The sequence below is a fragment of the Chlorocebus sabaeus genome, chromosome 17, assembly GCF_047675955.1.
Source record: "Chlorocebus sabaeus isolate Y175 chromosome 17, mChlSab1.0.hap1, whole genome shotgun sequence".
Taxonomy (NCBI): domain Eukaryota; kingdom Metazoa; phylum Chordata; class Mammalia; order Primates; family Cercopithecidae; genus Chlorocebus; species Chlorocebus sabaeus.
Window position 1 is genome coordinate 26,315,736 of NC_132920.1, and position 16,126 is coordinate 26,331,861.

General features: G+C 45.0%; 1 protein-coding gene across 6 annotated transcripts in view; it reads left to right on the forward strand.

The window, feature by feature from the left end:
* BTN2A2 (butyrophilin subfamily 2 member A2) overlaps nt 1-15,523 on the forward strand; it is a 20,571-nt gene extending 5,048 nt beyond the window's left edge. The window contains exons 1-9 of one of the 6 annotated variants that reach the window (XM_073005711.1): nt 3,260-4,092; nt 4,562-4,673; nt 5,794-6,141; nt 8,783-9,064; nt 10,769-10,975; nt 11,561-11,587; nt 12,173-12,269; nt 13,081-13,188; nt 13,449-15,523. In XM_073005711.1, the coding sequence (XP_072861812.1) occupies nt 4,592-4,673; nt 5,794-6,141; nt 8,783-9,064; nt 10,769-10,975; nt 11,561-11,587; nt 12,173-12,269; nt 13,081-13,188; nt 13,449-13,716 (1,419 nt within the window). In that variant the 5' untranslated portion in view covers nt 3,260-4,092; nt 4,562-4,591 and the 3' untranslated portion in view covers nt 13,717-15,523. Of the gene's footprint in view, nt 1-3,259; nt 4,093-4,561; nt 4,674-5,793; nt 6,142-8,782; nt 9,065-10,768; nt 10,976-11,444; nt 11,588-12,172; nt 12,270-13,080 lie in introns of those variants that run through there. The other 5 variants (XM_073005713.1, XM_073005714.1, XM_073005712.1 and 2 more) reach the window with 5 other exon arrangements.
* The last annotated feature ends 603 nt before the right edge of the window (nt 15,524-16,126 follow it).

Consider the following 16,126-nt stretch of genomic DNA (forward strand, 5'->3'; position numbering starts at 1 on the left):
ATAAAGGGTTCACTCATGAGTCAGTTACCAAGTGGATAACTTGGCTCAATCCCTTTTAGGACTCTCTAAGAAACCACATGAAATGTGTGATACAGCTTAGAATCTTCCTAAGGACTATGGGACCTGGGTCTTTATCTCCACTTCCCATCCTCCTTTGCTTGAATTGGTTGAAGGTTGGCCTGGGAGTGTTAATTCTAATGCACTTTAAGATTGGGCTATGTAACTGCAGAAAAGCAACTATCACGGGTGTGATAAAGCTCACAGGCAAAGGAGAAGGGAGATACTCACTGGAGGTGGGAAGTTTGTCATCCTTCCAGGAAACTGTGCCTCAGCTATTGGCAAACTGTGATAGGCCAGGAGAATATGGGACAGGGCATCAACAGTGCCTGTTCTAAGGGCTCTGCCTCTGAGAATATAGTGAATGCCTTTCAAGGTCTCTCTGCCCTCCCTGCACCACATTTATTTAGCATTAGTGACCCCTTGTCTTCCAAAACATATCCATATCACGTGGCCCTGCAACCTCACCACATGGACTGGGTCTGGGATGGACATCTGACCCAGGCTAGACCAGAGGACCAAGTGACATGTGGCCAGTTACTCCTGTAGCAGATGTGCATGGGAGCTGTGGGAAGAAATGTTCCATTCATGGTATGGACTAAAGGATGGTGGATTGCAGAGAAGACAAAAGTAGATGAGTAGAGAGAAGGCTCCAAATGGAGAGTTTAGACAATTTTATCATGTTTGTTTCTTTTAGAAGCCCAATATCATTTCTTCTCTTTGAAAAAATTTGTCCTGTTGAGACAAGGTAAATGTACTAGTTAATATTGCGACAGTTGTAAAATTTGGAAGCTTCATAAGCATTATAATATGCTCATTGATTCTGTGAATCAGGAAACTAGAATTTGAACAGGACAGTGTAGAAATGGATTTTCTGCATGCCAAGATGCCTGCAGATCCCCTTGGAGTACTCCATAGCTGGAGATGACACACCCATATTACTTTCAAAGATTTGAGTTTATTGCAAACCAACAGTGAATCAGTGCTCACTCTGGGTCCTGGTTCTTCCAGGATTGGCTGGTACACCATGTCCATAAAGAATCTTTCTGAAGTGACCCTTTCTGTCTCTTTTTCCCTCCCAGGACAGAGCATGATTGGGTTAGGTCATTACTATCTAACCTGGCACACCCCAGTAGAACCTGCTTTCTTCCTAAGCTACCCCATGGCTAACTGATCCTCTTCCTTCTCAGAACACACATGTTTCCCTCCTTCTCAGATCAACTTTGGCAAAAGTTGAGGCCTGGCTTAGCTGGCACAAGCTACTTCAAAGCCCTGGGCCTTATTTCTTCAGATAAAAATGTGAAGCCAGGTCTCATCCTGGCTGGCCATGCTCTTAGACCCTTGCATCCTTCTCTTCTGTCCTTTCCCAACAGCTGCCCAGTCCTGGTTGGAATGTTCTAATACTGATGTATTTACCCTCATGAGTCACTCAACCCAGAATCCAATTTTAATTATAATCCAGAAACATCAGGTAATGAGTAAGGCTGCATGAGAATGAGACAGTTCAAGTGTCAGTTTAATAGAAAAAACAGTTCTTAGGGCTTTCTTTATCTTAGTCTCATCAAAGAGCTTTCTCTGCAGAAGGGACCTACTGGTTCCTCCTTCCTGGTCCTTGAACTTCTGACCTAGGGTGGCTTAATCATGCTGCCATCTCTCTCTTGCACTCTGGTGCCAAATGATTCCAGGAACTGGGCCATGCTGTAGTGGAAATGACCTTACCCTGAGCATGTCACTCATGCATTGAACAACAGCTGAGAGCAGAGCTTAGAGCTGGGCCCTGTAAGGAGAGAGGAATCACATCCTGCAGAAGTCTGTCCTGAGGAGCAGGTACTCCAGTCACAGCAAAACACAGTTGATACCTGTATAACAATAATACAAAACAGGACATGGGAACAGCAAAAGATTTGGGTGTCAGAAGAGGCTGAGAACCCTTCAGGCAGAAACATCCAGAGTTGTTTTTGGAGGAAGTAGGCATGAAGGCTGGGCAGGATTTCAAGGCATAGAGATGAAGCAAACAATTCAAGTGAAAGGCATGGCATGGGAAATGCAGTGCTGGCCACAGAGAGTGCAACATTGTGATGCAAGGCCACTGTGGAGCCATTGCTGGCGTATTAGCTGCAAAGTTTAGAATTGAATCAGAAGGGAATTGGAGGCCTCCAGACTACGCATTTATTTATGTATATTTTATTATTTATTTATTTAGAGGCAGAGTCTCACTTCGTCACCCAGGTTGGAGTGTAGTGCATGATCTCGGTTCATCCTAACCTCTGCCTCCCAGGTTCAAGTCATTCGCCTGCCTCAGCCTCCTGAGTAGTTGGGATTACAGGCATGTCCCACCACACCCAGCTAATTTTTTTTTTGGTAGACACGGGGTTTCATCATGTTGGCTATGCTGGTCTTGAACTCCTGACTTCAAGTGATCTGCCTGCCTCCCTCTCCCAAAGTGCTGGGATTATAGGTGTGAGCCACCACACCAGTTCCAGACTAGGTATTTAGACATTTGAGGGGTTATTGACAAATGGGCCTCGGGAAGATATCTATACAATGACAAGATTGGATTCTGTGAGGGAGGGATTATGTTCGTGGGGAGGAGGGTATGTGTGCTGGTGTGTGTGTGTGGTCCCTAGACCTAACCCCACAATATTTGACATTTTGAAATTTTAAATCTACTGGCAGAGGTCAAGACCAACTAGAAAGTCTTTGCCAACTTCCATCTTCTGCCCTCACCAGAATGCCACCTCCCCTTGGGAAAGGGTTTTTAATCCTCAGTATTCTCAGCACCTCTTATCCAATATCTTTGGAATGAACAAGCAGACCTTCATAACAACCACTGCAACTGCTGTCTCCTTTCCTTTGCTACCCCTCCCACTCCAGTCATGCCTGCTTCCCCTCCAGCGTGCCAGACCCAACCTCCAAAGCCAGCAACTTGAACAAGAGTCCTCTGGCTTTGGAAAGAGGGCAGCTTATGTTTTCCTCCTCATGTTTCCTCCCCAGCAAAATCACCCTCTACATAGAGAGCCCTCTCCTTGTGGATACCAGCAAAGCCACTGACACCTTGGGGAATCTCAAGGCTTTGTAGAAGAAAGAAAGGAAGAAAGGAAGAAAGGAAGGAAGGAAGGAAGGAAGGAAGGAAGGAAGGAAGGAAGGAAGGGAGAGAGAGAGAAAGAGAGAGAGAGAGGGAGGGAGGGAGGGAAGAAGGAAGGAAGGAAGGAAGGAAGGAAGGAAGGAAGGAAGGAAGGAAGGAAGGAAAGAAGGAAGGAAGGAAGGAAGGAAGGAAGGAAGGAAGGAAGGAAGGAAGGAAAAGGAAGAAAGAAAGAGAAGAGAGAGAAAGGAAGAGAGAGGAAAGAAGGAAGGAAGGAAGAAAAAAAGAAAGAGAAAGAAAGAAAGCAAGAGAAAGAAAGAATAAAGTGCGAGGGAGACATGAAAGAAAGAGAAGGAAGGAAGGAAGGAAGGAAGGAAGGAAGGAAGGAAGGAAGGAAGGAAGGAAGGAAGGAAGGAAGGAAGGAAGGAAGGAAGGAAGGAAGGGAAAGGAAAGGAAGAAAAAGAAAAAGAAAGAAAGAAAGAAAGAAAAAGAAAGAAAGAAAGAAAGAAAGAAAGAAAGAAAGAAAGAAAGAAAGAAAGAAAGAAAGAAATTAAGAAATTCTTGCTTCCAAACAAAGAAAAAGGAAATAGAAATACCTAATAACCCTAAAAGGTTATTTGCTGCTTGAGATTTTGGGGGGTTTTTTGTGTGTATTCTACCTAGTAACTGCTGAGAAAAAGGCTCGAGACACCATTGGCTAGTTCTGCCGCACTCGGCCAATCCTGGGTTCTAAACTGTTCAGTGGCAATCTTGGGACTTTAGGACACCCGGGCAACAGGTCCCAGATCCCGGGTCCCGCAACTACAAACATCGCGATTAATGGGAGGTGAACAAAACTTTTCTCTTTGGGATGCTTTGCTGTCTGGTGGTGACTGTGCCCATGGGTGAGTTGTATCGGAAAATCGTCATGTGAGGATCACAGGGGAAAAGAAAACAGAGGTTAATTCTAGAAGGTAGGAAAGGGAGGGGAAGCGCTGCAGCTCCGGGGTGGGGGCGGTAGGTGCGGGGAGCGGGATCTGCTCTGGACAGGAGAGGGGGTCCTGGGAGAGAAGAAGCCCACTGGTGGGGAGGCGCGGCCTCTCCTGGCTTTACCTCGAGTGTCCCGACCTGGGTCTCGGGGACAGGGAAGTGGAGGGAGGAGCGTGTGAAAGAATCTAGGGACAACTAAAGAAACCGGACTCTGGCCAGAGAAGTGAGCTGAGGAAGGTGGAAAACGGCCCCCTTGATCTTTGCATTGATGGCTTACTTCATGGAATGTTTAAAGAATCCCTCTCTTGGGAGATACTTAAGCCTTGAGATATGCAAGCGACTCCCAGAAGCTGGGGCACCGATGAGACTTACTTGAGTGACAAGAGAGGCTGAACTCGACCAGCACCGAGGTACCAAGACTCCTAGGCTGATTTTCTTCCTCTGTAACCCTAGGCCTCTGGTCCCTGCCTGCCCTGGGTGCTCATGGAACCAGCTGCTGCCCTGCACTTCTCCCTGCCAGCCTCCCTCCTCCTCCTCCTTCTCAGCCTGTGTGCACTGGTCTCAGGTAGGGATGTGTGCCACTTGCTGCTGTCACCTCTCAGAAAGGAACATCAACCCTGTAGTCTGCAAAGGGAAAGAAGGAAGGACTGTGGGGTTCTTGACTTATCCTTTCATTCTGAACATGTTCACTGAATTTATACCAGCACAGTCCAAAAGAAATACAGTGAGACACAAAGGTCAAGTGCATATACAAGTGCAAATTTTCAAAAAATTTTTTAACGTTTTATTTATTTGTTTATTTATTTAAGAGACAGTGTATTGCTCTGTCACCAGGCTAGAATGAAGCAGATGGCGAATGAGATCATAACTCACTGTAACCTGGAACTCCTGGGCTCAAGGGATCCTCCCAATCTCAGCCTCCCAAGTAGCAGAGAGTACAAGCAAGGGCCACCACACTCAACTTCAAGTTTTATTTTTTGTAAAGACAGGGTCTCACTATTTGCCCAGGCAGGTCTCAAACTCCTAGCTGTTAAGGATCCTACCACTTTGGCCTCCCAAATATCTGCAATAACAGGCACAAGACCCTGTGCCTAGTCTACTTTTTATTTTAAAAGGTAAAAACATACTTGAAATAAATTTTAATAACATATTTTGTTTCATGTAATAAAATATCAATATTTAAATGCTTAGTTAATAGAAACTATTACCAATGAGATATTTGACATTTTGAAATTTTAAATCTTTATAATCTGTATGTGTTTTACACTTAGAGTTCATTTCAATTGGAACTGTTAAATGTCTAGTGGATAGTTAACACTAATTGTTAACACTAAGTGTTAACCAACTGTTAACACTGCCCTAATGGACAGTTCAAGTTTACACTACACTCAGGCACAGTGCTAGATTGCAGAATGGAGGAAAATCTCAATGGCACAGGGTGCCCAGGGCGGGCTCCCCAATGTTTCCTTCATGAAGCAGGAGCAGCCTCAAGAGTTACTGCTCCCGGGGTGGGTGCTGCCGACCAGCCACAGCTACTGGTCCCCAGAAGGGTTCTCAGCCCAAGAACCCCTGTGGCCTTGGAATATCTGCTTCCTTTTGTCCCTGGAATTTTTTTCTTTTTTTTTTTTTGCCTTAAAGATGTGATAACTGGTGTCCTTGTCTGATTCTGCCCCTTTGTTGAACAGCCAAGTTTACTGTCGTGGGGCCAGCTAGTCCCATCCTGGCCATGGTGGGAGAAAACACTACGTTACGCTGCCATCTGTCACCCGAGAAAAATGCTGAGGATATGGAGGTGCGGTGGTTCCGGTCTCAGTTCTCCCCCGCAGTGTTTGTGTATAAGGGCAGGAGAGAGAGAACAGAGGAGCAAATGGAGGAGTACCGAGGAAGAATCACGTTTGTGAGCAAAGACATCAGCAGGGGCATTGTGGCCCTGGTCATACACAACGTCACAACCCAGGAGAATGGCATCTACCGCTGTTACTTCCAAGAAGGCAGGTCCTACGATGAGGCCATCCTGCGCCTCGTGGTGGCAGGTGCATCACTTCATTTGGCTTTATTACTTTTGCACAGTGTGACTTTTGGGGAAAATTTCTCCCTTAACCTCAGGCCCATTGCAGACCAACAGATATCTATCTGGAGTCCCCTTTCCACAGATAGAGTGGCTTCCTCCTGCACAAAGGCCACGTGAGTGGGTTTGCTCTGCTAAGCTATGGGTTTCACTTCTTTTTTTTTTTTTTTTTTCAAGACAGAGTCTTGCTATGTTGCCCAGGCTGGAGTACAGTGGTGCGATCTTGGGTCACTGCAACCTCCACCTCCTGGGTTCAAGCAATTCTCCTGCCTCAGCCTCCTGAGTAGCTGAGATTACAGGCATGCGCTACCATGCCTGGCTAATTTTTGCGTTTTTTTAGTGGAGACTAAAAAATGTTGGCCAGGCTGGTCTCAAACTCCTGACCTTGTGATCCACCTGCCTCAGTCTCCCAAAGTGCTAGGATTACTAGCGTGCGCCACTACGCCCAGCCTGGGCTTCACTTCTTCAGAAGCACACTCATTCCTCAGCTGAGGCCATGAGTGGGGGAAAATAATCTCGGAAAAGAAAGTCTTATGCCTGCCTTGGCATTGAACTGTGCACTTCTGAGAGTGAAAGGAGACACTGTCAAAAATTGTCCTGGGGCAATCAGAATCAATAAGAACTGCCCAGAGAACTACGACATATGAAATCTTATTTTTCGATAAATATTAATCTTGACATTTTCTTCTTTCCTGAAATACTGATTGCAGAGAGAGTGACTTACATGTAAATAGGTGATTTTATTAAAGCACAACTAAATACAGAAGCAAAATTATATGTAATTCCTGCTAACTCCACAGAAAAAGACTAAGAATTTAGCTGGGAAAAAATTGGCAAGGCTTCAGCATAGAAATGCACTTAAACTGGGATTTCTAGGAGTTTGTTAAAGTGACACTAAGTGATTACCTCAGTCTTAGGGTTAGTGTATTTTGCTTTAAAAGGTATATTTCAGGACTGAAAAAGCCTTTAAGGTGCAGAATAATTCATGGTGGCATTTCAGTCCATCAGACCTGTGGAGGCAAGGACTAGGAAATTGGGTTCTTCCCAGGAGGCCCCAAATCATAACAGGTAGGAGACCCCATCTTTGCTACTCACAAAGGCAACCTTACATCTGATTAAAACAGAACGTCGTGGAAAGAGGGCTTCTTGACCCATTGTCATGACTGTGTTCACAGCAGCACTGCAGTGCTGCCCAGTAATGAATGGTTTCTGTGTGGCAGGCACCCACTACTCTTTCTCTGTAAAACCAACCCTGTCCTGACCTTCCCCAGTCTGAACTGGGTTGCTGTAGGACTTTTTGTTTGCTTGCTTATTGTGTTCTGCTTGTTGGATTGGTTGGTGGCTGATCTTTCCCTTAAATCTATTGTGTCATGTTACCTGTATTGAACCCATGGAATGTTTTGTAGGAGTTTGTTTTCCAATTTGCTGAGGTATTTTAATTTCTTTTCTAATTCAAGATTTCTGTGTGAGCCTTCAAATGCACAACTAGTTTTTTTCTCCTGACAAAAATTAAACAGAGCAGAAAACACTAGGCTTAAGTGATTGCTTTAATTTTCTTTCTTTAATATAATTTGTTGGGAGACTTTACAAAGGAATTATTCAGGAGAAGTTTGGATGGTCAAACACGGCTGAAGGGTCTTCCAGGACCATGCTTTTGCTCTCTCACTCCGGGTATTCTCTTTCATTGAAGATTCTAGTAAAGATAGAATATATTTAGGATGAGCCTGAATTATTAGGATTTTTGGTGATGATCTCTGACATTAAGGAGGTGATATGATTATCTTAAGATCCCAGGGGCATCCAGATATTTCTAATACATTGATATTCTCAAAGAACTATAAGAAAATTCTCTATTGGGTAGAACCTCTGGGAGGTAAACAACTGTGAATTAGAGTAAGTGTTGGCTTTGCCAGCTAGCTCGGTCCATTCTCCTAAAAACCATCACCTCCTATGGAGGTAGATAGCCATGATGATGTGAGGCCCTGAACTAGACAGAAGTGTCAGTGACTTTGGTTCAAAAAGTTTCTTAAGATTTAGCCAAGGCTGAGCATGATGACTCGTACCTGTAATCCCAGCACTTTGAGAGGGCAAGTCAGGTGAATTGCCTTAGCTCAGGAGTTTGAGAGCAGCCTGGGCAACATGGCAAAACTGCATCTCTACAAAAAAAAAAATAATAATAATAATAAGGAAACAAAGGGATTCTGCCAACCTGGTAGGTTTCTGTCATCAGTGTATTATTTTAGAGCTTCAGGAAATTGAGGTCTGCAGAGAAGTCATCCCAGGACAGAAAGTGAAATTCTCAACGTGCCTGTTGAGAATTTGGACACACCTTCCTGGGAGTGAGAAAATTAGTCTTTGCCAGAATAAATCACACAGCAAGCATTTATAGCAGACAGATAGATGCTTGGTGCTGTGATGGGGCCTTCAGGTGGAGCATAAAGAAAAGTGTGCAATGTGATCTTTTCTCTTAGAGATCTCACAATTTATTTTGCATATTGCTTTCCTGATGTTCTCCAAAACCAGGGATCTTTCTAGCATCCATCCTTCAAGGTGCAGTAGGGGCTAAGACACCACTGCCTTTTGACTGAGCCCTTCTCCCTCTCCAGGCCTTGGCTCTAAGCCCCTCATTGAAATTAAGGTCCAAGAGGATGGGAGCATTTGGCTGGAGTGCATATCTAGAGGGTGGTACCCAGAGCCACTCACAGTGTGGAGGGACCCCTACAGTGAGATCGTGCCCACCCTGAAGGAGGTTTCCATCGCTGATGCAGACGGCCTCTTCATGGTCACCACAGCTGTGATCATCAGAAACAAGTCTGTGAGGAATGTATCCTGCTCTGTCAAAAACACCCTGCTCAGCCAGGAGAAGGAAACTGTCATTTTTATTCCAGGTTAGTTCTCTGCCCTCTGAGACCTATCGAGTGTATGCAGGATCCTCAGCACACAGAAGGAGCCCAGAGTGGGGATGTGGACAGTAGTGTGGGTAGAATTGCCCTGGGCTCTGAGGAGCTGGAGGCTGCAGCTGAGTTGAGGCCTCTCTTCTCCTCACAAAGGGAGATTCAAAGAGTCCCAAAACACAAGAGTAGGAGCCTCTTCTCTGACGGTAAACCTGGTCTTTTTTTCTTGATTAGGTCTTTATGCTGCAACAAGTGTAAAATATTAAGGACAACCGTCAAACACGGAGAGTAGTGTGGATGAGTGACTGTCTACACTTGGCATTCCTGTGTGCTGCCATCCCTTCCTGTCTATGGGACTTCCCAAAGGACAGAGTTGGGGAAATTCCCTATCAACAGACATTCGTAAATGTATTCAACAAATGTTCAACAAGAATTTCTTATGTTTAAGACTGTACTGGAAACCAAGGGTCAATAATTGAACAAAATATATCAAAATTTCTATCCTCAAGGAGGTCATATTCTAGAGAGAGACAGCAGCCGGGTACGATGGCTTATGTCTGCAATCCCAGCACTTTGGGAGGCCAAGGCGGTGGATCACAAGTTCAGGAGTTCAAGACCAGCCTGGCCAAGATGGTGAAACACCATCTCTACCAAAACTACAAAAATTAGCCGAGTGCAGTAGCAGGCGCCTGTAATCCCCGCTGCTTGGGAGGCTGAGCAGGAGAATCGCTTGAACCTGGGTGGCAGAGCTTGAGCCGAGATCGCGCCACTGCACTCCAGCCTGGGCGACAGAGTGAGACTCTCTCTTAAAAAAGAAAAAGCAAAAAAGGGAGAGAGAGAGAGAGAGCAAGATATGAAATAATTGAAACAAATGATTAAATAAATAATTATCTATATATTCTATCACATAGTGATGATCATGTAGGAAAAATTAAGCAAAGAGGAAATAGAGAGTTCCAGGAGTGTGAGGCATCATAATTATTAACAAGGTGGTCAGGGAAGACTTCACTGTAAAGATGGAAATTGAGCAGTCAAGGCAAGGAACCATCAGATGCTTAAGGACTGAGCAGCCAAGGTACAGGAAGAGCATATGCAAAGGGCATGAGGAAAGAGCGTGTCTGGCAGTTTCCAGGACTCCCAGGAGGTGATGCTGGTGTGGCTGAAATGGAGTGAGTTCAGGAAGTTGGGGGAGATGAATTCACAGAGGTGATGCAACTACGTTATATATGGCAGCACAGGCCACAAACAGGCCTTGGCTTTTAGAGTGAGTGACACAGGAAGCATTGGAAGGTTTTGAGCAAATAATTAACATGATCTCACTTGGGCTGCTCTGCTGAGAACAGATTACAGAATAGGGCAGAACAAGAAGGAGGACACTCTAGTATTCCAGGCATGAGTGATGGTGGCTTGAGGTAGGGTGGTGGCTGTGCTGACTCAGCATGGCTGGTTAGCTTTATGCACCCTGGTCCTTTCCGTGGTGACTCCAGATGTTTCTGCTTTGCCCCCTTCTCGGCCCAGCTCTGGCAGTCACTGAGGCGTTAGCCAGTGTTAAGCCTGCATCGCTTTCTCCATCTGAGGTTTCTGAGGGAGAAGCCAACAGAGCAGGTGGCTGAGGAGCTCATCAGATGTGCTCTTAGGGTCACTCTCATCCGGATGTTCTATTTCAAACTAAGTGGACTTTTCTGGCTGCCTTTTCAGAATCCTTTATGCCCAGCACATCTCCGTGGATGGTGGCCCTGGCTGTCATCCTGACCACATCTCCCTGGATGGTGTCCATGGCTGTCATCCTGGCTGTTTTCATCATCTTCATGGCTGTGAGCATCTGTTGCATCAAGAAACTTCAAAGGGAAAAAAAGATTCTGTCAGGGGAAAAGGAAGTTGAACAAGAGGAAAAAGAAATTGCACGTAAGGAATTTGGAAAGAAAGTATGGAAAAATAGAAAGAAATTTTAAAAAGTTAAATAAGTAGGAGGACAATTGACTGTCATAGAAAGGCCTCAGTTCTCACAGGTACCAGCCTGGGGAAGAGAGAGGAAATGCACAGCAGCAGCAACAAGGGCTTGGGACTCTCGTGTCATAAGAAGTAATCATTCAGAGCTTTCTTTCTTCCATGCTGCACACGTTGCATTCATTCACCTGGCTATATGCAGCACTACATGGCTGAACAAAAGTTCAGACAAAAATCTAACAATGTTCTGATACTCCCCAGCCAGCTGATAATACGTCATTGCTAGTTTCTGACTGTTCCCTAGGCATAAGGGAAGTGTGATGTTAGTGTTCATAGAAAGAACGGTTCCTACATTGTTTAATACAAGCTCAATTTCTGTTAGTTCTTCTGTTGAAGACATGATTTTGTTTCTGTATTTTGTTTTCAGAGCAACTTCAAGAAGAATTGCATAAGTTTAGCCTTTCCTGAACTACTCCATGTACAATTTGTGTTCTGCTTACTTAGCAGCATCTCATGACATTCGCCTCTGTCTGTCCCTTGCAGGATGGAGAAGAACATTCTTACATGCTGGTGAGTGCCTCTGTCATTCTCTCAGATCTCAGCTTTCTCCCCACTAGCCAGCTGACAGGACTTCTTAGAGGAGATGAGCAAGGGGCCCAGGGCTAGGTGGGGACAATAGAGAACTGGGGTCAATTCATCAACAGTGTCCCAGCAATGATGCATTGTGGCTCTTCTGTCAGGGAATCCCAGCAGCTCTTAATGAACCCTGCAGTTTATGTCCCAGGACCCTTTCTCTTTTGGAATAACTTAATGCATGATTACCAAAGGTTTCCCATGCATAGTAGCCTCCCCAAGAGTTACATTTCAGAAGTTATTGCTCTTTGACTCTGGATCAATTTGAAAGAAGATAATCCTGTCTTAGCAATTTATATCCTGGGGATGGTATAGACTGTGCACAGTTGAAGACCCATGTGAGGAAGAGGCCATAAGGCTCCCCAATAAGCCTGATGCAATGTTGTGCAAATAGGCGGTCAGAAATACCTTTCTGCTTCTAAGAGAGCACTGATACTCTGCATGTAGTCTGCCAAGGGAGGGGATTTAGGTGAGTGGGAGGGTGAGTGGGAGAGCACAGAGAAACCAATCGCCCACTTTCAGTGAGTTCTTCTCATCTTGTGATTCGGCACCTCTGTCTGTCAGCACCAAAGAATCCAAGCTTTACCAGATACCAGGGCCCATGGACCTTTCCTCTTTGGTGAGTTTCAAAATTGCCACTGTCATTTTGGGACACAATCACAACTTGTCACAATCAGACATATCAACTTGTGGAAAGGAGAAAATCATTGTAACACAGTAGAAAGGTAGACTGAATAAGTAAGAATACATGCAGATGGTAGAGGTTTGCAGAATGCTCAGCTCCTGCATTTCCTGTATGGGAGAAATCATCCTGGTAGACGTCAGACCCATGTTGTTAAAGCAAAACTGGATTGAAGTATTTCTTCCCTAACTTTGCCCACACGCCCCTCAGGCACCAGGTTTTCTTTTGTACACATTCATTCTCCTTCTTTATCCTTTGAAGGGTGTCCTTGTCAGTCACTTAAATCAGTTGTCACCTATTAAAACAACCTATAGGACCAATGAAGAGGTCCTTCACCACCTAGCACTGTGTAATGAGAGACTCACTTGATTGATCATTGAGAGGAGTGTGGGGGAATAACAGGAGATAAAGCTTCTGTGATGGTTTAAGCAAAGTTGGAAAGTTTCTAACTAAAGAAAGTCCCAGAGATCACATATCTTGAATAGAAAAGGGATCAGAGCTTAGAATGCTGAGAAAAACTGGGAACCACTAATTTTGGCTCATTTCTTAAACTCTCTGGACTTCATAGAGCCACAATTCTTCTCAACCTGGGGGTGCTGCTTCTGTCTCTGGAGAAATAGAAGTGCAGCTTCAGTAATTCTCAGGGTATGAGCTACCTGGGATTCCTTCATGGAAACAGCCACTACATGGGGAACCCCCTGCAGCTTTCCGAGACCTCTCTGGGGATTAAGAACAACACAATCCCCAGGGTTCCTGAGACCCCAGGCCTAAACCTGAGACTTCTTCTGCAGCTGATGTGGTCCTGGATCCAGACACCGCTCATCCCGAGCTCTTCCTGTCAGAGGACCGGAGAAGTGTGAGACGGGGCCCCTACAGGCAGAGAGTGCCTGACAACCCAGAGAGATTCGACAGTCAGCCTTGTGTTCTGGGATGGGAGAGTTTCGCCTCAGGGAAACATTACTGGGAGGTGGAGGTGGAAAACGTGATGGTGTGGACTGTGGGGGTCTGTAGAGACAGTGTTGAGAGGAAAGGGGAGGTCCTGCTGATTCCTCAGAATGGCTTCTGGACCCTGGAGATGTTTGGAAACCAATACCGGGCCCTGTCCTCCCCTGATAGGATTCTCCCTTTGAAGGAGTCCCTTTGCCGGGTGGCCGTCTTCCTGGACTATGAAGCTGGCGATGTCTCCTTCTACAACATGAGGGACAGATCACACATCTACACATGTCCCCATTCAGCATTTTCCGTGCCTGTGAGGCCCTTCTTCAGGATAGGGTCTGATGACAGCCCCATCTTCATCTGCCCTGCACTCACAGGAGCCAATGGGGTCACAGTGCCTGAAGAGGGCCTGACACTTCACAGAGTGGGGACCCAGCAGAGCCTGTAGAATGAATTCCCTGGTCTCACAGCCATGCAGATAAGCCCTGGTCATCTCAGTAGCCACCGCACAATACTCCTAATGGAAGACACACCCTCCTCCCCTCTGGTCACATAAGAGAACATCTTCCAGCTGCCTTTTTCACACCCACTCCAGCCCTCAGCCCCAATTTTCTCCTCCTCACTAGGTTGTGGCTTTAGCAGTTCCTTTGCTTGTAATTATGGGATGGGATCCAGGCATAGGGAACTAGTTGTTTCAGAGCTCCCAGCCAAGAAGAAAGTGAGAGAAGCTGTTGGGCAGTGAACCTGCTGCTGAACATCAGGACAACCACATTGAGCCCAATATGCCAGTTGGCACCAGATGCTGTGGACTTGGAATGAGGCCAACAGGATTCGCCAGGATGAGAGAGGAGAGAGGAATCCACAGGACCACCAGAGGGTAGAGGGAACCAGATACGCAGGTCAGAGATAGAGGAAGTGGAACCAGAGAGCTGGGAGGCACCAAGGCTGTAAGGATGGCTAAGTCCCACCGTAACAGCTAAAGGGTCCTGGGAAATGATGGCTCATTTCCACCCAACCCCAGGATTTCCACAGCACACACCCACAGGCCTGGACCTGGGACGAAGATGAATGAAGAACATGGACTCATGCGGATGTGGTTTGGCCCACTTGTCCCTGCAATAAACAAGGAGTCAGTACTTAGTCCCTGAGTGTGGTTGAGGTTTGAGGTCCTGGTTGAGCAGGGAAGTACTGGACCTGGTCTGCATCAGACTTCAGGTTCAATGGGGACACCAGTGGCTTCAAACTTCCTGATCTAATTATGTCTTTGGACACTTAGAAATTATTGAGGACCTTAGAGAGCTTTTGTTCATTTGGGTTAATATTTGTTAATATTTATGGCATTTGACATTGAAACAAAAATTTAAAATGTTATCTTTTAATTCATGTTAAAATAGCATGAATAAATCAATTATAGGTTAATATAAATAGCATGTTTTGTGAAAAAGCAATCTATTGCGTCCAAATAAAAGAACAAGAAGTGTGACACTGGTTAACTTTTTCCAAATCTAATGTCTGGCTTAATAGAAGATGTTTGTATTCTCATGTCTGCCTTTGTATTAAACCTATTGGTATATCATAGGTCATACTGGCTCAAAAAAACTTTACTGCACCCTACTGAAATAATGAGATGAAAAACAATTAATGTTTCATTATTATTATTGTGAAAATAGTACTAACATTGGGGACTCCTTAAGAGTACGTCAAAGTTCTCCCTACGAATCCCAAGACCACATTTGGAAACTAGAATAGTGGATCCTGGAAGTTAATCCATGTGCTGGTTAATTTTAGATGTCAACTTAACTGGATTATGGAATACCTAGACAACTGGTACAACATTATTTCCGGGTGTGTCTGTGAGTGTGTTTCCAGAAGAGACTGGCATGTGAGTCAGTGGAAAATTCTCCCCTCCAATTGGCTGGGGGCCCAATAGAACCAAAAGGCAGAGGAAAGGCAAATTCTTCTCTCCTCTGGAGCTGAGACACTCTTCTTCTTCTGCTCTTGGACGTCAGAACTCCTGACTCTCTGGCCTTTGAACTTTGGGACTTGTACCAGGAGTCCCTGGGTTCTGAGGCCTTTGGCTTTGGACTGAGAGTTACACAACCAGCTTCCCTGGTTGTGAGGCTTTCGGACTTAAAATGAGCCGTGCTACCAGCATCCCAGGGTCTCCAGCCTACAGACGGGCTGTTGTGTGATTTCTTAGCCTCTATATTCACATGAGCCAATTTCCTTAATAAATGCCTGCTCATAAATCTGTATCTGTATCTATATCTGTATGTGTATCTATATCTATGTCTATATCTATATTGTATTGGTTTTGTCTCTCTGGGGAACCCTGACTAATACAATCAGGCATCTAAAATTCTGGCTTGAATGGTAGTATTTTAGGTTTTAGACAATTCAGTAATCCAATTGGACAGAAAAAATTTAAATAATCAAAAATGTTATTACTGTAGTTACAAGTAGACACAATATTGAAAGAACCAGGAGTGATTTTTTCAATACCTATTTGTAAAGATGGAAAGCAAGGTTGTTTGTGTTTATGTTTATGTCTTAGTCTATGTGGGCAGCTATAACAAAAATACCACCAAGACTGAATTGTTTGTAAACAACAGAAATTTATTTCTGGCAATTCTGCAGGCTGGGAAATCTAAGATCAACACCCCAGCATATTGGTGTGTGGTGAGGGCCCGTAGAATTGTTCACATGGCAAAGGATAAAGATAGATCTCTAGGGTCTCTTTTGGAGGGGCACTAATGACATTCATTAGGGCTCCCTCAACCTCAGAGAGAAAATAGAAGGAGGAGATTCCAAATTTCCTGCTGCTGCCCTGACCTGCTCCTGCCCCTCCTCATCTATTT